At 37.3% G+C, this 25,304-nt stretch overlaps 1 protein-coding gene across 2 annotated transcripts; it reads left to right on the top strand.

The window, feature by feature from the left end:
• Window positions 1-231: 231 nt before the first annotated feature.
• Window positions 232-20,421, top strand: LOC306861472 (solute carrier family 41 member 2-like). Of its 2 annotated transcripts, XM_079403728.1 has the most exons (12): window positions 238-303; window positions 988-1,039; window positions 1,469-2,088; window positions 3,713-3,820; window positions 6,105-6,176; window positions 6,621-6,765; window positions 6,934-7,080; window positions 10,210-10,357; window positions 10,472-10,551; window positions 13,580-13,711; window positions 15,875-16,023; window positions 19,335-20,421. In XM_079403728.1, the coding sequence occupies exons 3-12, from the start codon at window positions 1,591-1,593 to the stop codon at window positions 19,518-19,520; spliced, it is 1,665 nt and encodes a 554-aa protein (XP_079259854.1). In that variant the 5' UTR covers window positions 238-303; window positions 988-1,039; window positions 1,469-1,590; the 3' UTR covers window positions 19,521-20,421. The 2 variants fall into 2 exon arrangements, with proteins under 2 accessions (XP_079259853.1, XP_079259854.1); XM_079403727.1 differs by lacking the exon at window positions 988-1,039 and having other exon boundaries at window positions 232-303.
• The last annotated feature ends 4,883 nt before the right edge of the window (window positions 20,422-25,304 follow it).

The following is a 25,304-nucleotide window of genomic DNA, read 5'->3' as shown; positions in this document are numbered from 1 at the left end:
TAGGTTGTCATGCTAGTTTGGCAATGTATTTCCACAAAGATTAAATAATACCATTTTTAAATTAAAGGCACTAATGAATAGCCCCCCCCAGAAAAAAAAAAAAAAATCAAAGCATATTAGAAAAAGCTTTTGATGTGTTTTAATTTAACTTTAAATGTGCTTCAACTTGATTTCACGAGTCTTTTATTTTGAAATGCGTGCTCGCTCCCGCGGCAGTGATGACGCGCCGCCGCTGTCATAGAGATCCGGTCCAGCGATCAGGGAAGAAGCAGAAACCCGTCTCGACGGAGCTAAAATATCACGGTACATACAGTCCTTTATTATCTTTCTACCCTTCAGAGAGGTTGATTAAATAAAATAAAGCGTTGGTTTCTGTTGACAGGCTTCGGAGTTTAAATTATTAATTATTAATGTTTATCATCAGGCAGCTGGAGAGAAACGTTATTTTAGGATGTTTTGGGGTGATTTCAATGCACAAGTCATCTACATAAAGGCTTAACGTTAGACATACAATTGAGTATTTTTTGATAACCATAAACCATAAATACTTAACAAATCAGGCATATTTAACTAGTTTGTCCAACTGAAAATGCAACCTGTCCGCTCCCTGCCTCCTCATTAACTAGATGTATAATATATTCGTATATCTCAAATATAATATTCAGTCAAATATATGATTAGTTACTTACAGGCATAATGATGTGTTGTTCTGAACATATTATATGATGCATTTGTTCATTTCCTTTATGTTTTGTGAACTAGCATTGTTTGTTTACAAACATTTTCCATGTAATGTGTGTTGTTTATTGTTTTGGCTGTGAGATCATTTTGAAAGGCACTATAACTTTTTAATTTTATTGATTTGTTTATTACAATTACATACATATAAACTAAATATGGTGTATTACTTTTATGTCAAATTTCTGATTATTACTTTTAATAAGAACATTTCAGTGATCAGACTATTAATTTGTGTGTTTTTTCCAGTACACATCTAATAATTATAGAAACTTGTTTCTGTTACGGGATAAAAATAAAGGTATTGCAACTTTTTATCTCACTATTCGGACATTTTTCACAGTTCACATTTGTGAGATAAAAATTCAGACATATGAGATATAAGCTAAGAATTGTTTAAAAGTAAGAATTCTGAGGTAATTGCGAAATTTTATCTTACAATTTATTTATTGCATTTATTTACTTTTTTTTGCAATTGTCAGATAAATGTTTTTATACGTTTCCATAAATATTATTACTGAAGTGGTTCAGAAGTTAGTTCCAAGTATGGAGTACTTAGTAATTGATGTTTAAGTAAATAAAGTTCAGACTGTGTACTAAACACTATGACTGCCAATTCAGCATCTAGATCAAATAACCGCTGACAGACTAAAAGAGAGCCTATAATGATAGTGTGACCTCGAATGTGACATTTTTGTTGATGAATTCCCTCTGTGCTTCTCTTTATCAGGTCACTGCGATACTGTCAGAGCTTCTTCAAGGCTGTTATGGATGCCACCTGCTTTTTCTTCTGATCTGCTGCTCTTCTCAAAGTCCAGAGGGCCATGAGCCCAACTAGTTCCTGTCTGCAGTATGAGCCTCCGAACCATAGGGGGCGCTGTGCTCAGCTCCTTGGGCCCTAGTCTGGCAGCTCAGGCTGGAGGAGCCTGGAGCTCCATCTCTTTCAGACCCATACCCTCCTTGCTTCAGACCATGGTACCTGCTGGTTACACCGCACTACAGGAGGAACGGCTGGCCATGGTGGACGTCGGCACGCCCAAGCCAGAGACCCTCAAGAACGGGTTCCACCGCGAACCCCGCCGCCACTCGGACCGCAGCAGCCGAACATCCATCAGCCTGTCTGATGCCGGAGATGGACGCTATGTGGAGACGGAGCCCATGCTGCCTGATGGCAGGCTTTCGGGAGAAGAGGCCGATGAGGAAGAGGAGAGCGAAGAGGAAGGGCAGCAGCAGCCAACTAGAAATATGCCCAAAGAGTCACCCCTCGCCATGGCATTGCAGATACTGGTGCCCTTCCTTCTTGCTGGGTTCGGGACGGTTTCGGCCGGAGTCGTACTGGATATAGTACAGGTGAGTTTTTGAAACTTTAAAGGGAGCATTTACTCACCTTTATGTTGTTTCCAAACCTGTTTGTCTTTCTTTCGTTTGCAAAACTCAAAAGAAGGTATTTTGAAGATGATTTTGTCCATTTAATGAAAGTCAGTGGGGTCCAAAACCACACTGGACCCCATTGACTTTCATTTTATGCACAAAAAACACTAAAGCAGTTTTCAAAAGCCGCTTTTCCACCGAAATTACCTGGAACACTTTCTCTCAGGAACTTTTATTTTTTTCCCAAGACCAGTTGCTGTCTGCGTTTCCATTACGGTCTAAAGTACCAAGATTAGGCAAATAGTCTGGTGACGTAGGTCTGCGCAAGTTTCTCAATAGCAAGTACGCAAATTTCAGACTTGCATCCTCAGTAGTTCGGATTTCGCAAGTTTGACTCGGGAGTGTGAACTCCCGTGGACGGGACGATGCAAGTCCGGTATTTCTGCAAACAGCAGCGTACTTGATAACCTCAGTCAGCTCGCCTCGGCTACTGCAATTATCCTCTCTGTATTTACAATAAGACGAAATGTGATATCTGTTTTTGTTTTCATTTAAAATATTAATAGCCGCAGAAATGTAGTACAGGGAACGTCCATACATTACAATGAAACTAAATATTATATCAAACAGTATTGCCTCTTTTCATTTTAACATATTCATAGATTAATAGAATGAAGACCAAAGATTACCTGTTAAATTTACCCAAAATGATTTATATCTTATGTTTAACCACTACAGAGACATTAGAGCCAGCGGTAAATGTCAGAAGGACTAGCCGAGGTTGGATACTCGTCGGGATACATGAGTACTGAGCGCCCGGTGATCGCGTGGAGCTCACATCTCTGAAATCGGCGAAGCGTATTTTCAAATAGACACTGTCTTTATAAATAAACCGCAGATTTGAGTTTTAAACAACTACATTTTTGCCTGAAATACTTTTAAAACTACATTTCATGACACAATAACATTAACAATAATATTTTTTTTAAATTATGCGAATAAATGGTGGTTTAAATACAATGCTGCGTGAACGCAACCAATCAGCATGTTCAGCACCCAAGTCCCGCCCCCAAAAGTTCCAGACCTTTGAAAAAGTACTACCTCTTTCTGAGGGGCAAATTTTTACCCAGAACTTTTAGTTCCTGGTTCCTGCGGTGGAAACGCACCGAGTACCTAGTTCCTGGGGAAAGTTCCTGCAGTGGAAACGGGGCTAAAATATCTTATTTTGTGTTTAACAAAAAGGGTGGACTATCCCTTTAAGTATTAAACTTTGATGTAATTCGACTCAATTTTTTTTGCCCTGACTACAGCATTTGTGGATAATGTTTGAAGGCCCTCCAGTCTAAGCTGTACCTCTGGTCCTTCTGTTTTCATAAAAAATGAATAAACTCAAAAATATTATTATTAATTGTTTAATGTTGAATTACATTTTTTATTATTTCTATTTTGTGTTAATTAATTAATGTTTGCATTTTAATGTTTGCATTCAGTCTTATTTTTGGGGGGTCCCACTGGAAGTTTGTTGTGGACCCCCAGTGGGCCCTGGTCCCCTGGTTGAGAACCACTCCATAGACCTAATAGAAGTCTCTCTTCTTTTTTTCAGCATTGGGAAGCATTTAAAAACATAACAGAGATCTTCATCCTGGTTCCGGCTCTTTTGGGTTTGAAAGGAAACCTAGAGATGACTCTTGCTTCCAGGCTTTCCACAGCGGTTAGTATCCTAACTAACTTACAACTCTTTGCACATAATTGCATCTTGCTTTAGTTCACATTAGGTGTGCCTGTAATTTGATTAGAAGTGACTGTCGGCTCTCATAAAAAGTGCTCCACTGACACTAAGGTGCTTTGTTATGAGATCTTGGCCCGCTTTGGGCATGTTCTCACCTGTCAGGACCTGATGATTCATGCTAGTGCCCATCTCCACAGACTAGGCCTGGTAGTAAAAACCCTATATCAATGATAGAATAATTAGCAAGCCTGTTATTATAGTTATGACTCAATAGGTTTTTCCAACCCCCATGTGTCTAAGTAAGAAAAACACATGTAGGTTTTCAAGACAACATGTAATCTTTACTGTCTTAATGTCTGATCTTATTGTGCACAATGTCGTAAAGAAAAAGTTTGTTTTATAATCTTTTACTGTATATTTATACTTCTTACACCTCACTAGCGTATTTTCTGTTGATGCAACCAATGATGTCATTACCTCGTCAACCACAGCAACTGAACATTTTGTCAAGTGTTTAAATAATAAAATAATTTAATAAATAAAAAAAATAATTAAAGGTAAAAATGTATTAAATCTTATCTAGAAAATATAAAGGGTATACAATTATACATTTTAATTTTATTCATTTATTTTTATTTATTTATTTATTTGTTGCAACATGAATTTTGGGGGCATTTTTGTCCCTTTCAGTGGCATTTTTGCCATGAGCAACATCAGCACCTTAATTTCTGACCCTTGTAAAAATGTGTTCCAAATGCTGTTTCTTGTCATCTTTAAAAACTTATTGTGCATTTAAACTTTTCCATAGTTAAAATCTCAGGTGTGATTGTAAGTTTATATAATCTAGTTTATTAACAGATTCTCTCCCACTTTCCTCTGGGTGCTGGAGTCTCAGCTGCTATCTGCTGACAGAGTGATTTTATTTTTTTTGTAGCTAGTTTATTTATTTATTTTTTCTTTCTCAGTCTGGGACTTTAGAGCTTAGAGGGGTTTCAGCTCATGCCGTTTAGCGTCTAGTGTTCTCATGGTAAATCTGTCATCCCCCCTCGAGGTGAAAGAATAAACAAACCCTGGCGGTGTGGACCGAGCGGAGGAGAGGGGCGAAAGTACAGGCCTTCTGTTCACCCTCATGCAGCTGGGGGAAAAAAAGAAAAACACACACTGAGTCTATTGCCCTCAGACGGCTCTCTCCTCTGCTCTTTCACATTTACATTTGTTTCCTGTGTTTGCTTAAGCACACACACTTGCGCACACACACTTGCGCACACACTGGCCTCGGTCATCTGTTACTTTGTGGGCAGAGATCCATTCCAAACCCAAAGTATTATTAACTTTTCCTCAGATGTCAGTTTTCTTTTCAGTGTAAAACATCCAATTCCAAAATCCACCTCTCAGAAGTCATTTGGTCACATGCTATTTTTTTTCCTTTTTGATGGTTTTCTTGTTTTAGCTTTGTCCAAAATCAAAAGATTAAAAGAAAACATTATATTTTATATAATATTTTGAAGCCTCTTTTACATTTTCTGCATTGTGCTATTTCCTTCTCTTTTTTATTAATAGAATATAAATTAATGTAATTAATTACATTAAACTTTTTTTCTCCAGTCTATTTTTTGAAGTTGTGGCCTAATGGTTAGAGAGTCTCAGGCCGGCAGGGAATGTAGGTGAGGGGAATGAATGTACAGCGTTCACTCCACCCTCAATACCACGACTGAGGTGCTCTTGAGCAAGCCCCAACTGCTCCCCGGGCGCCGCAGCATAAATGTGTGTGTGTGTGTGTGTGTGTGTGTGTGTGTGTGTGTTCACTGCTGTGTGTGTGCACTTAGGATGAGTTAAATGCAGAGCACAAATTCCAAGTATGGATAACCATACTTGGCCACATGTCATGTCACTTTGTCACTTTAAATTCAGTACAACTAATATTACCATGATGTATAAATATGTTCTATATATTTAAATACATTTTCTTTAAATAATTTTTTTTTTTTTTTTTGCATAACACTAATGTAAAAATTGTAACTGCACAATTAATATCCTAATGGTCCTAAATAAAGTTGCTTTTATTTTTGGGTGAACATGTTTCAAATATTTATCATTTATCAATGTTTTGTCAACTTTTCAACTTTTTTACCTTTGCTTTTTAGTAAGGAAGTGCTAGAAAATGTGCATAAAACATATGTGTCACATTTTAGTGACTACAGTACAGGTGACTGAATGTAATAGTAATGAGAGGGGAAAAATTGTTCATCAATTTTGTTGTCTTTAGGTGAATGTGGGAAAAATGGACTCACCCATAGAGAAGTGGAATCTTATTATTGGGAATTTGGCACTGAAACAGGTAAGAGCTTTCAGTAGGCTTGCATGTACAGTACAGACCGTAAACAAGCAAACGCCATCAGGAACTCGCACATTATTTTGCATCAGGGCTTTTACCTGGAAAAGGAACAGAGGTCTTATCAAGATTACGGGTTTCCATATTTACACAGACACTTATAAAACAAAGACAAAGTGAAGTGTCTATATAATAAATAAAGATAAAATAAAAAATGTATATAATATATAATTGTAATATTTACATATAATTTATTTATATATAACTTATATTTTTATTTTTTGTAATATTTTATCTTTAAAAAAATATAAATATAAGAAAGTAAAAACTAAATTAAATAAACAAATCATAAAATATCTATTTATATATTTAATTATATATGTGTGTGTGTGTGTGTGTGTAATTCTTTATTTTTTTAAATAAATGTAATGCATTGTCTCTGTTTCTCAGGCGCAGGCCACAGTAATAGGGTTCCTGGCAGCAGTAGCAGCCGTTGTGCTGGGTTGGATTCCTGAAGGAAAGTTCCAGATCAGTCACGCCGTGTTGCTGTGTTCCAGTAGTGTCGCTACAGCCTTCATAGCATCTCTGCTGCAGGGTTTGTACTACAGATTAATCTCTAATACTCTTACATGTATTTACTAAAGCGGTTCTTTCACAACAAATAATGGCCACATTGTTATATCGAAATCTGACATTAGTCATGTTTCATGTTATGAATGTCCAGTTCCAAGTGAGTAAGGTGAATATTGTCTCTTCTCTTCAGGTATAATAATGGTGGGTGTGATTGTGGGCTCTAAGAAGACGGGCATCAACCCTGATAATGTAGCCACACCCATCGCTGCCAGTTTTGGTGACCTGATCACGCTGGCCATCCTGGCATGGATCAGCCAGGGCCTCTACAACTGCCTAGGTGAGAAAGATGTGTGTAAAAATAAGGGCTCTGTTCTAAACCCTAGTGAGCTGCCTACCTAGATAGCATTTTTAGGCATCACATGCACACTCAAATTCAAAGTATGCTTGTACATAGTAAGTATGGACAACCTCAAATGAGTCACATTATCAGCTTCTCTTTCGGTTAGGATGCTGCCTTCGAAAAAAGCCACCTATGTAGACAGCAGACAGTGAGGCAGCTCACTAGGAACTGTAACAGAGACGGAAAGATAATTATTTTTTTTGCCGAGAATAAATAGTAGGTCAGAATTAGTTTCTCTCCAGCAGATCAGAGATACTTTCAGTTGTCTAGCACAAGAGGGCGCAAGAATCCGTCACTTTGGATCTAGCTTTGAGTGAATTACATTTAGATGCATTTGTCATAAAGCAGTGTGAAGAATAGTATGTGGAAAAACTGAACATATTTCCGTCTTTATCTGTCATATTAAAGTGTGATCAGTAATATATCTTAAACGTAGCAGCACATTTCACACTCTCACACTCTATTGCAGGTGTCAGCAGATGTAAGGTGTGTAAGTTACAGTTTATGGGGCAGTGGGGTTGATATGTTTTATGGGTAGGGTCACGCTGCTAATGAGTGGCTCAGGACAATGAGACTGTTGTGACACAGTGCATGACCTCGCTGGGTCTCCAGATTAACATTCTCATGAAATACACACACACAGGGCTCAGTATGTATCTCTCTCTCTCTCTCTCTTTATGTGTATGTTTGTGTGTTTTATATGTGTGTGTGTGTGTGTGTGTGTGTTTATCATTTTTACATGTTTTATATTTTAAGATTATGAAAATATGTTTAAATATAATGTTTAATTAAATGGTAATATTAGAATAGTTAGAAATGAAAATTCTTATCCATTCATTCATTCCTGTCAGGTGTTATGTATGCTTTAATTTTTTTACATTTATGCCCTGTTTTAAATTTGATTGATTTGAATGATTTATGTTTATAATATATGATTTATGCAGAGAGAGAGAGTATTTTATTATCATGAAAATATTATATAATATTAAATTATTAAATGTTCCATTTTTGACAGTTCCCATTTTCACTTTATTTTGCCTCGTTTTAATTTAATTGTTTAATTTTTTTTAATTAAAAATACATACGTTTTTATTTATATTTGGTATTTATTTATTTTAATGATATAAAATGTTTCTGGATATTTTATATTATTAAATGTTAATGTAATATTATTAAATTATATTTAAACTAACAAAGTACAAAAAAATTAATTCATTTAGAAATTAACCAATTTGTCAATTCTTCTTAGTTCTTATAATGTAAAACTTGATCACTTTTTTTCAACATGGTTCTTTATGTTTGTGGCAACTTTTTCAAACATTTGGCCCTAACAAGCATAGCCAAATAACCAGTGTCTCTCTCACACACAAACACTATACCTAAAAATTGTGAAAGTTACACGTGGGCCATCTTGAGCTGCATTCTGGAGTGTTTATGCTGAGTTTAATGGGGCTTCGGTCCATGCTGACTCAGTGTGATAAGCCCCAGACTGGTCCAGACTGAGCGCCGTGCTCCTTTTTTAGTCTTTCCTTTTCTGAGAGAGGTGAAGTGAGGTGAGGGCAAGGCAAATGGCACCACCGTGCCACGCCAAAACCATATCAGCCATGCCAACCAGCCAGAAAAGAGGCTTCTGCCATCATTAGCGCACACCGCTGCCCTGTCTCACACTAAATATAGTCACACAGATGTTGCCTCTATGTTCGGGATTTAAAGATTTAGGCTGTTTAATGTGTGATCAAGAGTATTTAGCAAAAAAATCAAACCTCTTTTGCATCAAATCTTTTAATGCAGACACTGTCTGCATCAAAAGATTTTATTCGTTTTTTTAAGAAGATCATTTTTTTCGTTCAATCTGCTCAAATCCAATTAGAGCCAGTCAGTACGGCTGCATTTACACAGCAGCAGAATATGATTGTCAGTCCTGATCGGGGCGCCACATTAAGATTAACATGAACATTTTTAAACAATGTAAAACAAATTGGGAATCAAGTCAATCATAGATTTTGAGTCGATTTGAAAAGGAAGAACGTGCTACGTGAAAATGAATCAAAAAATGTTTGAGAGTCACTCGAATGAATCATGAATGTAATGCCATAATCTTTAGGAAACTTAAGGAAATAAAAACTGTATAAAATGTATTGTGATATCCACAATATTACTTAGTTTTGTATTGCCAATAAAATCATTGAAAATAAATTTAAATACATTTTCAAAATATTCCAAAATCCCACATAGATAGAAGTCATAAAATTCTAAGTGTGAGTTCAATTTATGTGTTCTGCCTGAACAGAACCGCAGCTGACAACATGATTTATGTCATCAACAAGATGTCAGTCATGGTTATTTTTTCCTGTCAGTCTCCCATTACGGCTGTCAATCCATCTCAGGCTTTGAAAAATGGCAGAAAATGGGTTATAGTGTGTTCAGAGAGTGGGACGACACTCCTGTCGAGTTTTGACAACTGTCTCTGATGGTAAAATTACAATAAAAACAGTAAAATTGTGAAAAATTATTACAACTTAAAATAAGTGTTTTTTTATTTTATTATATTTGAAAATGTCATTTATTCCAGTAATGGCAAAACTGAATTTTCAGCAGCCATTACACCAGTCTTCAGTGTCACAGGATACTTCAGAAATCATTTTAATATTCTTAATATTAGTGTTAAAAGAGTTTCTGCTTAGTATTTTTGTGTAACCATAATTTGATTTTTTTTTTCAGGATTCTTTGAATAAAAAAAAAAACAGCATTCATTTGAAATATTAATATTTTTTACATTATAAATTACTTTACTGTCACTTTTGATCAATTTAATGCATCCTCACTGAATGAAAGTATTAATTTCTTTCAAAAAGAAAAATATTTTAGTGAGTAAAATCTTGTAGACGCTATTGTATAACATTTTTGGCCACATAACTGAGAGCATGAAAGCAGCGGTAGTGTCCCAAAATGCCAATTTAGAATAATAATTAAATTATAAAAAGTTATTTAAATGTAAAATGTTTCTGTATTTTTACCATAAATAAATTTTACCATAACCGTTTCTCTCTCTGTCTGTTCGATCAGACTCTCACCCATATGTGTCATCTCTGGTGTGTGCCTTCTTCATGTGTCTGACTCCGCTGTGGATGGTCATCTCTTCCAAACACCCTGCCAGCCGTCAGCTGCTCTACTCAGGCTGGGAGCCCGTTATCACTGCCATGTTCATCAGCAGGTGTGATTCACACATACACACACCTCACACACCTGGCAACAGATTCGCACACACACTGAAAAAGCATGTGGACCTTCATTTGCCCCTCTAACACAATACATGTCCCTATTTCAGTATTGGAGGACTCATCCTGGACAAAACTGTGTCTGATCCCAACCTGGCTGGGATTGTGGTTTACACACCTGTTATCAACGGTGAGATTTGTTATTCTATACAAAAATATCCTATAGAGCTTGTTCTGTTTGTCTTCCTTTGAAATCTGCGAATAATACAACACTTGTCAATACTGGAGAATAATTCTTGACGTTTTGTCCAATACTCCGCATAATAGGCCAAACTACATCAATATCTTACTTGTGTCTTGTTTGTCTTTTGAAAGGTTTAAGCTTTTAAAACCTTAATTTGTAGACCTTTATTCCTAATACCCCCATGTCCACGGCACACATTGTTGCTCTCAGCTGATATTTCAGTCCCCTTTCAGACTGTTATTACCTCAAAGAAACGTCTCTGCAATAACCGCCCTCTTTTAAAGTCACGCAAGAATCCTTGTGGCAGATATAGCCACTTTTGTGATTTTAATGAGCGTTTCCATATTGAGAAAAGCCAAAGGCTGGAATATAGCTGAACTAGAGTTGGGTGAGATTGAGCTTTAGGGTGAAGTCATTAATTGCAGTAGTTGAGCTTCGCGTGGTAACAGGAGAGGAAGCCAGGTCCATGGCACCTCCACAAAGAGCCATACGATTTTTAATTAAAGCACACTAATGAGAGACATTTACGCTGTCTGCAGCCTGTCTATATTCTCCCGCCCAGACCACCAAACAGCTGTTTGAATCTCTGCATGTGTGTGTGCGTGAAAGAAGACAGAAATTTATATCAGAATATATCAAAATCAAAGGTTTTATTCTCCATTCTAAGAGAGACGTAGAACTGAGTAGAGAAAGAATTACTGAGGAACTCAAAACAAGAGGAAAGAGTGAGATAGGATGAGTAACAGAGGCGTCTGTTGTTTGTCTGGCCAAACAGGAAGCGATTCAGAGAAGGTAGTTTAAATGATTGTAACATACACATGCTCATGTGCCACTTAGGTAGAGGAAAATAGTTTCCGTTATACGTAAATAGAGCAAAGTCAGACCTCTCTTATCGCCCGCAGTACAAGGATGGGTCACAGTGGTCGAATGGTTGACCAACAAACCAATTAGTGTGGTTTATATAGATTTTTTTAGTATTAAGGTTTTTAGTGGCACTGCTTTAATTAGCATGCTGTGCTTTAGCTGTAAGACATGTATGATAAAACTCGCTCAAAAAAGCATCTTTAAATTCATCCCAATTAAAACTACATTATCTATACAATCAGACAGAAATTTTTGGCTATTACAATGCATCTCATGCTTTTTTTTCCCCCCTATGCAAACATTGCATTTTAAAAAGTCTGTTAAGTTTAAAGTAGTTCTGTTTTTGAACAGAACAATGTTTTACAAACATTTCCTTCAGGACTTGTCAGATGGGAGTCAAATAAACCTGTATCCAGCCTAATAATTATAAAGACCTTATTATAAACAGATTAAAAATAATTTTATTATTAAAAATAATAAAAGTTTTGCACATCCCAATCCAGACAGTGTACTTACCGAAAACCAATTGGGCCCATAATAGAGCCCTGCTGCACACCCAGCCAAATTCTCATCAGATCTGTGACCCAGATTAAGGCGTCCATATATGTTAATCCCGCTGCTTGGACAGAAATGAGGTTGCATATCATCTCCATTTCCTGTTGGCAGACATAGCTAAAATAAGTATCGGATTAATTGGACCTTATTGCTCCAGAAAAGGTAAAAACAATTCCCATACACTCCTTTCTCATGCCCCCAACTCATATCTGAAATGTCATGTTGTTACTTGTTTGAGAAATTGAAGAAAGTTTAGACCTGGCCAGCTAATCTGAACCACAGACACTTGCCTACACACTCCTCCATACAGATGGCGTCTCTCCAGCACTGCCACAGGGATGTGTCACAGTGTGGTGAGATGGTAACCTCTGCATTAAACACAAACACGGCCTTGTTAGGGTTAATTGTATAGAAGCCTGAGCAGTGCTAAAAGATAATCGTTCTCCCTCACGTCTGCTCTTTCACGATGGGAATTGTTATTGCCATTGTGGGCATGAATGCACTACTGTATGTGAGAAAAGGATTTACTGTTTTATTGTAATTCAGATTACCGATTTCCTGTTTGACTGTGAAGTGTGAACTGTATATATTTTTAAATAATTTCCATTCGTCTTGACTGTCCAATCTCAGTTACTAAACATTTTTAGCTGAAAGAATCATTTCTGGCTGTTTTTCCTGGATTGGCAAATTTGGGCAACAGCTTTTTAAGGCAAATCCCCAACAGTTGGTTGATGGATTTGACAGTGTCTGTCTTCACTAAAATTTCTATCTTTTCTGTTATTTTTCTTTGTTTTATTCCTATCAATCAGTATTTGTTTATTTATCTCTTATTATATTCTATTCGTCTAGATTCATTTTTTTGTGCTGTTCTATTCTATTTCATCTTCTAGTGTTTCATTCTGTTTAGTCCTTGCTTTTGTACTCTACTCTAATCTGTGTGTTCTCTTCTGTTTGATTTATGTTTTGTTCTGTTTACAAATATCCATTGTATTTGATTCTATTTTATTCCATTCTGTTTAGTTCCATTTCAAAAGCAGATGTTTTTAGTTCAGCAGTGACAAACCAGATGGTGTAAAAAGAGAAGAGAATGTATATGTTCAGGCAGTCTCTGTGTTGTCCGTTCTGTTCTGTCCTCTGTCTCCTGTCTTTCTCTCTCTCTCGCTTGCTTGTCTTCCCCCAGAACTGTTGGGCGTGACATATCGTTACTGCGGCTCTGGACACCACTCTACTTTGCTCGGGAGAAAGAGAGAGAGAGAGGGGAAGGGCTGTGTGTGTTGGTGTGTGAGAGAAAGAAAGAGAGAGATAAAGAGGCGGGGGACAAAAGCAGAGTTAGTACTGGTGACTCATGGCTGCCAGTCTGACAGTGGAAAAAAATGAAGCCTGTATACATAGATTTCACTGCAGAAGCTTCACTGACATGACAGTTATTCGCAGATTTACTTTAAGTCTCAAATGTGTTTGAAACCTGCAACTGTTTTTTCCTTATTTTTGATTCAGGTTTTGTCCTTGTATTCTCAGTGTATATTTGTCTGATTTGTGTACTATTATATTGTAGGTATCGGAGGAAACCTGGTAGCCATCCAGTCCAGTCGGATATCCACCTACCTGCACTTTCACAGCACCCCTGGAGAGGTTCCTGACGAGGCCAAGGGTTGCTACTACCCCTGCCGCACCTTCTGTGGCACAGGTAACCCCGACCATTCCCCTAGTGTGCCTTAAATTACACCAACGTGTGCCCTAGACACATTCTAGTGCATAATAGGTCCAAAAATTGTGAAATATATACCCTGTAAACTTTTAGAAATTAAACTATTTAAGCACACATGCTAGTTTATTGCATTTGTCCTTGAGCCATGTCCATCAGTGAATATACATCACAAGAGAATTCTAAATGAACTTGAGCAAATATCATTTCCAGTACATAACAATATACCATTCATTCTGTGGTGGAAATGAGATTCAAAACCTTTTTGTAAATAAAATGACTGCATTTTATGAATCCTAAATACACTAAATTAAAAAAATATTGTCACATTTTCTGAATAATTTGACACAACTTTTTTTTAAATATGAAATAAAAATATACTATTAAAATCTAAATTTAATCATATACTCTTCCATAATAAAATGGTCTCTTTGGTAAACAAGCCCACTAATTTTATTAGAGGCAAAATTGCTGGTTGTGGTGGAAATTGTTCTATAACTGGCAGAAATGTGGGGATGTGATAATTTTAATGTAAAAAATAATATTTCTAAATACATTTTTATGTAAATAATTTTCACACTGATTTTTAGCTATTTTATTGACTGGCAAAGTAGATAAATTTCACGCAAACAATTTTTTAAGAATAGGATCAAGGCATGACGTGGCTCAAACTTACACCTCCAGTATGAGCACCGCAGCTCAATACGAGTGGAGCATGTGTGTTAAAGGGCTCCAAACCGCTCATGTAATTTTAAATCCTCATAACATCCTTTAAGGCCTACAAATTTATGGAGAGTGACTTAAACACACTTTGAAGGCAGTTTTTGTTTTCATAGCCTGTATTAAAGAGAGCGAGAACAAGTTACCAGTGTTTAGAACAACATCCTTTACCAGGGCTTGCAAGTGTGTATACATTAGCTTAAATGGAGTGTGTGTAACGGTGGTTTGTGTATAACGATCCATCTCGGAGAAAAGCAGAGAACGCTTCCTATAAACAACAGAGGCTGCGGATGGCATGTTGATGTTGAAGCTTTGATGCAGGGCTCTTTCTTAGAGAAACAAGAGGACTCTGGGGACAGAGTCCAGATGCCCGAGTACATGAGGGGCACGGTGCCCACTGTAAGCTTAGCAGTGCCATCTGGAAAGATGGGCATACATCTTCCTCCTTCAAGGGCTCTGAGTGCACAGGGATGCTATACTGCGGGGGCTGACAGGATGCTAATGGAGCGAGAAGTGTAGTGTTTGTGAATGAGATGTTTACTGTGTGCATATTCACTTAGAATATATAGAATAAATCAAATATGAACAGCTACACACATGCACAGATCGCACATGGAGGGTTGTTTGTGTCTGTGATGTTTCAGGTGTCTTAATGCTGGATCCTTTAAGATGAGAGATTTCACCTTTGGATATCATTGTGGAAAATATCATTCCGCTCACTTGTCCACCATTGTTATGTCAAACAGGAAAGTTATTGTGGTAAAAGATTACAAAATATTTTTTGAACTAATATTATGGAAAAGCTAAAATGTATTAAAAATAATTTTCATTAATTGAAATTAACCTGAAGTAATAAAATTAAATATATTACTAATTAAAAACTTAATCGCCTTAAAAAGAAGAAATGTTGCCTTGTCAACTAACTGAAATAATTTTGTTTAAATTGTTTTATTTGAGTTACTAAAGTTACAAATACTCAAATATAACTAAATATAAATATTTAAAACTAATAAAAATGACAAAAGCAGATCAAATTAATAAAACTTAAACTAAAATTAAAACTGAGAATATAAAAAGCTCATTCAAAATATGTATAAATACAATAAAAGTATATAAATAAAAAAAAATATATAAATAAATAATTCTAATGATATATAATTAATAGAACTGCACTGTATTAGGATGGGAAAATAATCATAATTGGAATATTATGAAATATATAGTATTTAATTTATAATGTATTATTTTATATTATTTATGGGCGGGGCTAAAGAAGCAATGATGTAGAAGTAGGTGTTGATCTGCAGAGGCAGACTTTCATCGCAGTATGATGTCATACTGAAATGAAATATGAATCAAACCATTTTGCCAGCTTGATTTCAATAAAAGCTGTTTTTATTGAAAACAACTTTCTCTCTTTTTCAGGGGCCAATCACAGGTCAGCACAAGTACTGCTGTTACTGGTCATCCCTGGTCATTTGATCTTCCTGTACACCATTGATCTGATGGAAAGGGGTCACACCTCACTGACGCCCGTCTTCATGGTCGTGTATTTGGCTGCTGCTCTTTTCCAGGTGAGCGTGACAAAAATTGGGCCTTCTAACCGAGCGTCAAGGCACTGACATCTTCACATGAACGTTTACAGGCTGTGCGGTGCAGTTATTTCCATGCTGTTTAGAGAACCTGTCATCACTGTATCTTTTTATTAAATCTGACACCTATTTGAGGCTCAGCTGTAAGCACTATTTCCTATAGCAGACGAAAATGTCAGCCTATAATCATAAAACTAGACACCCGTTTTATGATACAGGTCTGGGGAATCTATTTCATCTTCAGTGTAATCGCGATGAATGTGCCGCCAGCAGCCCACATGTAACAATGTTACAACATGCATTTTTTTTCCCCATCATAAACCTACAAGCCTTTTAGAAAATCCCCAGAGCTTTTAAACGCCCCATTTCCCCTCTGAATGAAGCAGCAATGACATTAGCGATAGCGAGCAGGTGTTGTTTGTGTGTGTAAGCGGGTGTGTATGTATCTGTGAGTGTTTGGTTATTCCAAAAGGGTGTTTTCATAAATTGTTTGGATCGCAATTGAGATCGATTACCCTCAGAGAACCTCAGTAAGTGCTGGCGTGTTGCGAGCGTGTGGAATGTGTGATAATTTTAGGAAGTTGTACGTGAAACGCCCTCGCTAACCTAAACACACACACGTCTTTGAGATAGGAAAAATGAGTGGGGCCATTATTTGGGTTATTCTGGTGCTCAGATATTTATTTTGTGCATCTTGAATTATTTGTGTACATAAATCATCAAATTCTAACTCTCGTTCTCATGTTTCTCAAAACTTCTCAATTGTATAAATCGATTGTAGTATATTTTCATTTTAGTAACTGTAATTAAACAAAAAAACACTTAATACTATAATAAAAACTATAAAAAATATAAGTTTAAATAACTATTAATAATTAATTATTTATAAAACAATATATTGAGATTTATCAAATATATATTTATATAATATTTTATTATATTATGTACATTTTTATCACAAAATGGGCAAAAAACACTATATAAAACCCTTATGGTTAAATTATGCTTCTCAGGACAAAATATTTCGAACAGAAGTTCACCATTATTAGCCTGCTCCAGCTATAGCTTGGCTTGTTGAACATGTCTAGTGCCCTGAAAATGGCCCCCTGACCTCTGACCGTTATGGGTCTTCAAATACAAGGCATTTATAGAATACCAGAAAAAACAGAGTCTGCTTTAGAGGAAGAAATTTCAGGGTTAAATGAAGTTCCCAGTACATAGCTGTTAAGTATTTTTTTTTGGTGACGCTGTGCAGAGGGGTCTAAATTGGATATTCACATGCCTCTCCTGGGACATTTTTTCAGATGAGACAATAAAGGGCCTCTTCCAAAAATTTGGATGAGAAAATAATCCACAGAAATCAACAGTATAAATGACAATATAAGTATCACTTATCATTTAAACATGATCCAATGCTGAATAAAAGTATTAATTTATAAAAAAATTTAAAAAAGCACTGACTCCAAATGCTAATCATTTTCATTTTTTATTCATCGAAGAAACCTGAAAAAAGTATCAGTTCCAAAAAAATATTAAACAGCACAACTGTTTCCAACATTGGAAATTACATTTCCATCACACTGGAGTAATGACAGATGACAATTCAGCTTTACATCACAGAATAAATTATATTTGAAAGTATATTGAATTAGAAAACCGTTATTTTAAATTGAAATAATATTTCAGAATATTACTGTTTTTGCTGTATTTTATCAAATAAATGCAGGTGTGATGAGCAAAAGAAACTAAGACAAAACTGATCCCAAACTTTTGAACAGTAGTTATTTTTTTCAAGCGCTTGTTGAACTGTTTGCTAGATTTATGACAAAATGATGTACTTTCAAACAAGAAACTGCTGTAATATGTCATATTGCAAACTAAATTGTATCGGTTCTCATTTCATTTACATTGAACCTTTTTTCTGCTGCCACTGTGAACCTAAAAAAGGACACCTAACCTTTGCTTCCAGCGGGTTTATGAGTTCACTATATCTGACACAACCTTCCTTAAGGGAATCTCAAATAGAGTTTAGTTACTCATTATATATACTCTGTCTGTACTGATTATAATTCGCTTTATATTAAACTACAGGGGTGTTATACATCCTCATTTAGATGGCTAAGTAAACGTGTGTGAGTGGACGCATGAAAGCCATGCAGCATCTCTGACTGCTTTCTCTGTCCTTGTGAGTGATGGAAAAGTGTGTCCGTGTGTTTGCGCAGAGTGGAACTACAAGGCTAATGTTGTCGGGCCTCAACAGCTTGTGTACATTAGCAAACCATCACTTTCCTCGGCTACTCGGAAGGCCTCCGGCGTTCCCTTTCTAACGGTTTAATCGTTAATTAATAGAACCCTAATAAAAAGCGAAAGGGATAGAAAACGCGAGGCGAAATCTCCCACGGAAAGGTCAATGTTCTGATATTCTCGTGCACGGAAACAAGCAAGGTTAATTATTGAAATAATGTCACAAAACTCATCTTGCCTGGCAGGCACAAGTAATAGCCTTTAAAATGGCCATTTATTTCCTGCTACCTAAATTGAAGTTTAAAATCTGCAGCGGAGAGCGAATCGCTTTTTAACCATCTCGCGCTGACCTTAATATAACGGGTATAAATGAACGCCGCCCGGCCGGATAACCAGAGCGTCAGACCTCCAAATAGAGTTTCACACCGACCTGTCAGTCTGATTAATGGACGGGCCGCGTTTTTTATTTCACTTAAATGAAAATCCTTCACTCACACATGCACGGAAACACGGGGCTGCTGGCGAAAAGCCTTCAGGAATTGCTGCAGTCCATCTTTTTAACTTCTAAGTTGAATGCAAGATGAAGATTTGAAATGTTACATCTCCATTAAGCAAACAAACTGGCATCCACTGGGCCGTTCTGATCCAAAAGAGCATTTTAATAGTCTGCGATGCTCAGCGAAGACAAACACGGAGCTAATTTGCTGGGGTTTAATGAGCTGCGCTAGATGAAAAGCCTTATGAAGTTTAGATCTGAAGCCGTTTCGGATATTTGTCTTAAATGTGAATGCCGCTTTTCAAAAGAATGGGATCTTGTTTCATTTCCAAGATGAGCTTTCCAAAGAAGTTCCATAAACAAAAACATTGTGTTGCTTCTAGAATAACTCTGTCCGTGTCTTTCTGGTTTAGAGCTTCCTGTGTGTGTGATTGTGTGGGAAAGTTCATCCAAAGGTACAGCGGAAGGGACCGTGGTTTTACGCAAGAGCGCAGCTTGGCTGACTCTTTTCAATACTCAACACGTTTTTGTGTGCGCTTCCTTTCCATCCTAGGTGTTCTTGTTGCTTTGCATTTCGGACTGGATGGTGCACTCCATGTGGAAAAGCGGGAAAGATCCGGACAGTTTCTCTATCCCATACCTGACAGCGCTGGGCGACCTGTTGGGAACTGCCTTCCTGGCTCTCAGCTTCCACTTCTTGTGGATCATCGGGGACCAGGACAGTGATGTGGGTGACTAAGGTCTTTCTTTGACCTTTGACCGGCAGATCAAACTATTCCATACTTGCTGTCCTCACGTATTGCCTTGAATGGCTGCTTGTCGGATCGGGCATGTGGCATAAAAACTAAATTCTTAAAGGGTCAGATGATTTATTAGCTGCATCGAAAGATTCGAAAGACGGCAAAGCTTCTCCATCATCTCAAACAGGGTGATTTCTGGTGCATCTGATGTCGGGCGGTACGAAAAGCTTCTTTAATGCTCACTTTAGCAGCGGAAGGACCAAATGCAAACCCTATAAACAAGAATATGTCTGCTGATTGTACGTTATTTATTTGTCTTTGTCTTTGCTTTGTCGTCTCTTTTGAGACGTGAGACCAGTTGCTCATGTCTGTCCAATCGAGTCAGACCTTATTACAACTGTAGCCGCATAGTTTTACTCAACCAGTGCAAGGTCAATTCATATAAACCTCTGTAATGCAGTTTGAGAGTTAAAGTATTGCTTTGAATTGCTTAATAGCGTAGAATAATTAACTAATATATCAGCTTTGAGAAAAGGGAATAGACTTTCAACTGTTAGTTTAAAGAGAAACACAACGGCCTGAGTATTGATTGGAAATGTCAGACTTTCTTTTTCGGTCTCCAACTACGTCCGTGTTTAATGGTCATGTATGCAACCAAACGAAATGGGGTGAACGTGCAACATAGACACTCTAAATGAAGTCTTATATATATATATATGTGTATGTGTGTAAACATTTTTGTACATTGTTACTAAGGTGCCATGAACAGCATTTTTCTATGGGGGGGAAAAAAAGAGTTTCTACTGGCACCAATGGGGGATTCTTTGTGTTTCTTTCATGCCATGCTTTTTTGATACTCGAAATGTTTAATAAAGGTTTAATAAAAATTTATGTCCAATATCCTTCAGTCTGATGTTTATTTTTTTCATCCTTTGGACTCCCGAGGCTCTAATTTAATTCTGTTCACTGTAATTACCTGTATATGATGTCTTTCCAACTGCAGGGATGCAGTGAAACCTCTCATCGGTTTAGAAATCTCTTGTGCTTTTATGAGAAAGCTTTATGTGCATTTGAGTAGAAGGTATTCACTTGCTGTGTGAGAACAATAAAGTGTGAACCTTAAAGGCTTTTTATTTTATTACAAAGAGCACGGCCAAAAAAATACATCAGGCACTTCATAGAGTGCTCCTAAAATTTGCGCTTTACTCCATCTGTCAGCAGTTTTGTCAAACTGAGCTGTTAAAACTCGTTAGCCAAGCTCAGTTTTGTCACTTGATTTGCAGTTTGGTGGCCTGCTATTATTTTATTCACACATTAGCTTATTTATTTTATTACCTTTTACAAAGCTCATTATTGGCTATTAAATGCGACTAGATTACACACGCTTTCCAGACGTCACTTATCACTCAACGTTTTTGACATGTCTAGTATATTATTGTCGACAGTCTAAAACAAAAGACCTCTGTGTGAGTGTTTGGGAGTCTAGACAGGCCATGTTAATGATGGTTGTTGAACTCTCCTGTCTTCTGGGTTTAATGGGGTTATTTGAGCAGTGTGGTGGATTGGGGGTCCTGAAATTTGAGCCTGCTCATAAACAGCCCCCAAATCGAGCCAGAGGGACTATGCTGTTGCATATTAGCACTATTAAAGCAGACCTAATCCCCCAATGCAGCCCACAGCCTCTGTACCGTGATCCCTCATGTTCACCACTAACAACAAACAGGTCATCAAGCCAATTTACTGCTCTTGTGAAGCTAATCAGAGCAATGACTTTAAAAACTGACTTTGATTTTTGTGGGTTTTTGTTGTTTCCTGCTGGAATATTCAAGGTTTTACATGGTCTCTAGTTGGGCCAAGCTTGTCTGAATGGTTTGTTTGCTTGACTAGCAAATGGTGGACCAGGTTTTGACCTGGTAGACAACCTTGGGCTAGCAAAAACCAGTTACCCTATTCCAATAACCAGCTTTCTTAAAGAGACAGTTCACTTTAAATGAAAATTTTGACAATTTACTCATCCTGATTTTCTTATTCTGTAGATCTTAATATGAGGAAATGTAATGAGGATTGGGATCAAGGATTTTGGACAATAAAACCATAAGAATAGTCTGTATAACTCATGCACTGTGCTCAAAGTCATATGCGAGAAGCAAACCAAAATAAAGTTGTATAAGTTGACATTCAAACTTGACAACCTAGTTTCCTATTCAGTTTTATTATATTTTAGATTATGATTTTCCTTTAAACTGGTATGACCTGATTTTTCCAGCAGGTAATTTCACTGTTGTATATAACATAACCTTGCCTTTTCTGACAGTCTAAGCAGCACTGAACTATGGTAATGAAGTCAGACTCGGGTCGACACAACACCCACTCTTCCTTTACAACCTTTGCCATCCTAATCATCGAGTACATCTTAAAGATGGGATTTGGAGTCATCCCCTGGCACGAGCATGAGAGATGAAAGTTAAATACAAGCCAAAATGATGGTTTAGACTAAAGGACTTCATCCAACAACTCCACTTCAATCAGTTGTGAGAGCCACTGTACTTTACAGCATGCTCTTTGCTCACTGTGGTCACTTTTATTTCTCTATTTGGACTATTTATCGAACGTTTTCATTTTATCCAGCACCATTTTTGACTTGAAATAGTCTTGAAATGTGGCATGCCAGTGCAGGAATATTTTAAAGGGATAGTTCACCAAAAAATGAAGAAAAATGTTACAGAAAATGTTATTATTTGCTCACTCTCATATCGTTCCTTTCATATGTGCAGTTCAAAAGAAGATATTTTGAATCTTTTGTGTTCTTCATATAAGAAAACAAGTCAAAGAGGTTTAGATCGAAATGAGGGTGAGTGAATGATGCCAGAATTTGCATTTTTTGGGGGGTGAACTGTCATGACTTATTAATTTAAACATGTTTTGAAAATGTTCGCTTCATCTTCTTCCTCTTTATTATCAGCATTTGCTAAATTCAGCCATTAGAGAGAAAGATGTCAGCAAAAGCTATAATTCTCTGTCATGCTTAGACGCCAACAGAGAGCGGTTTCTGCTGTTCAGGTGTGAAATTCCTCCTCGACTGAAGCTGAAGCCAAAGGGTTGAAGGAGTTCAACTGTTGTGCAAATGGATTACTATGGATTAATCAAGTATACAGCACTGAGAAACACTTCTCAGGGAAATGGATGGACGGAAAATCTTCTCAGCTGTGATTGAACCACAACCAATTTCATCCTTGGGAATTAAGGAGAACACTTCAGTCAAAATATCTTGCGAGTTGGGTTTTAGAGCTTGGAGATTATACCAAATTATAGTAGTTTTCAGCTACGCCTGCATATTAGCAGTAAACAGCGTAGCGGTCCCTAAGGGAACAACATATAACTTCCCACAAACATCATCATTTCATAAGTTAGATAATGACAGAGAACTGCTGCCAGCTCGACCCTGCACATGTTCCCTGAAAAAAACCCAAACCCTATCGCAGTGCCAAGTTTGATGTGGCTGAAGGACCTAATTCAGAGGATGAACTTCGCCCTAGCGGTACATGAATTGGTGTATTCTGGGCGTTGTTGAGAGGTTATGGTGGAGGGTGGAGCAGGGACAACCATAGCAGGTGCGGTAGCATGAGAATTGCACATTCAGCAAGAAAAAAACCCAAAGCTCAGGATTTTCAATGCGAAGTTTTGGCTGCAATCTCGCTTTTGACACCAAAGTGACAACCCGCTACTGAAGCACAGAGACTGAACATGAATCTTTCTTCACAGTGGAGTGACACACATTTCTCTGGCAGCCCGTAACACAGATCTGTTGCACCTATGTGACACAAAAGCTTGGCACGCTTTTGCGTTTCCTCTTGCATCAAATCTTCAAAGGTCCCACTTCAAATCTCGCTGGGAAATAGCGGGGCGCTCATATAACCAAACACATCTGGACTCGCCACAAGACCTGGGAGGCCCTGCAAGCACCACAAGGTCAGCCATATTGTCAGAGACTCACTAATAACTGGGTTATTTGATATAGTAATGATGGGAATATCTAGTCTCGCAAAACCATACATTTGAAGAATAAATTCTAGTTTGCTTTGCAGAGTATTACACCCTCTTAGAAAGCAACATAGGGCCTATTGTTGATCGATATGTAAAGTCAACCGCTTTTCAATTAGTTTCGGGTTAATCTAAAATAGTTGATAGCAAATAGCTAGTGTCAGTCCAAAACACAAGATTTCGTAATGTGAATTTTTGTCTTTCCAAAAGAATTGAATATTATATGTTATAATGTAATATTCTAATATTAGGGCCTGTATAGTATTTCAGAGAAAGAAACTTGCTTGTGCATAGTTTACATATGTTTGCCACATTTGATGGTAACACTAAGTGCCTCAAACAAAACTATTTTAAGCATCTCACCTGGCAAAATCCACTTATTAATTCCTCCTCAAAGACCTTCATTGAACCAATTCAGAACCGAACCTAATGACATTCCATTAACAGTTCTCTCACATTCTTTCCTCAAAGCAGAAAAAAGGTATTCTGACAGTGTTTTCTGCACTACAATTCACTGCACAACCGCTAGTGACTCTACAGCGCCACACAGTGTAGGCTATTCCGTTTCCTGAACAATGACTCTTAGGAGTCCATTTTTTTAACGAATCATAAACATAGAGCACAACCAGTGTATTCCGATTCCTGTCTTTAGACACATGGTGGCTGGAAATATTGACCTTCCAGTGTCAGCATTTCAAAGGCTTGCTGTTGCTTCTTCTTTTGACTTGTACACTCCTGCCAAAACGAGCAACCCAATGTAGGCTTGCAATCAGTCACATTAAAGTCTGCCTTACACCTCTCTAAGTTTATCATTTCAAGTATATTCTTTTCAAATGATGGTGTAATGAAAAGCTGATTTTATATCTTGGACATGGCCGACAGCATATCTTGTGGGCCCTGGAACCATTTTGATGACATTAGTAGCACTAAGCTTACTCTGTCATTCAAGTGGGGAGTGGGACCATAATAACTTTCCATATTTGGAAGGTAATGTGTCTGCTGGTGGTTGAGAGACAACAGGAGGATCAACACTAGGAGTCTTATTCTCATCTGAGGAGGATGCCTCATAATCAGGGTCCTCCTCAACATTATCGTTTGTCTCAGACACATTCTATAGAGAGAGTTTAAAGAGAGAGCACAGAGCACAAAGAGAAATAGTTCAGAAGGCTTCTGTGTGAACTTTTATATGTTTGCTCACCAATCACCGATGTTACAATATGTGTAGAGGGCACTGGAAAAATATCATCATGTTAATATTATGTTTACTGAGTTGTCCCCATTAAATTAGGAAAAGTCATTCAATTTGAAGTAAAAAAAAAAAAAAGTCAAACATGTATTTACAGACACTAAACATTGAATGTGGTTAAATTGACCCCAAGGATTATAGGAGGGTCGAACGTTCTAATTTTGTATATTATTTTGGCGCATCAGCGAGCCGCTATCTGTATGCGGTGTATTTAAATATTTTTGCATGAGTGTGTTTGCTGTTTACTTTGACTTTCAATTTCGCTATCACACACACTCTGTGTAAAGGGAGCACATCTTACAAGATAAGATAATTGTCAGTATAAGCTCAGGATCTGTTGAGCAGCAAATACTCCAGCATGGTCTTGTCAGTCATCTCTCATTATTCTCAACCTGTGATTAGTCAAATCTGACTCCTGTAGCTCTTGTTGGATGCAGGGTTGCCTTGTCCGTGTTTTTTCCACAGAATTGTGCTACTTTTAAACAGTTGCCATGGG

This window comes from Barbus barbus (assembly GCF_936440315.1).
Source record: "Barbus barbus genome assembly, chromosome: 42".
Lineage (NCBI taxonomy): Eukaryota > Metazoa > Chordata > Actinopteri > Cypriniformes > Cyprinidae > Barbus > Barbus barbus.
Note: the sequence above shows the minus strand (reverse complement) of the source record. Positions and strands in the feature narration are given on the sequence as shown.

Bases quoted from the DNA above. Each gene is read 5' to 3' on its own strand.
- LOC306861472 (XM_079403727.1), top strand. From the start codon at position 1,591: ATGAGCCTCCGAACCATAGGGGGCGCTGTGCTCAGCTCCTTGGGCCCT. The intron at 2,089-3,712 runs GTGAGTTTTTGA...TCTTTTTTTCAG, and splicing joins TCGTACTGGATATAGTACAG to CATTGGGAAGCATTTAAAAA. The intron at 6,177-6,620 runs GTAAGAGCTTTC...TCTGTTTCTCAG, and splicing joins GGAATTTGGCACTGAAACAG to GCGCAGGCCACAGTAATAGG.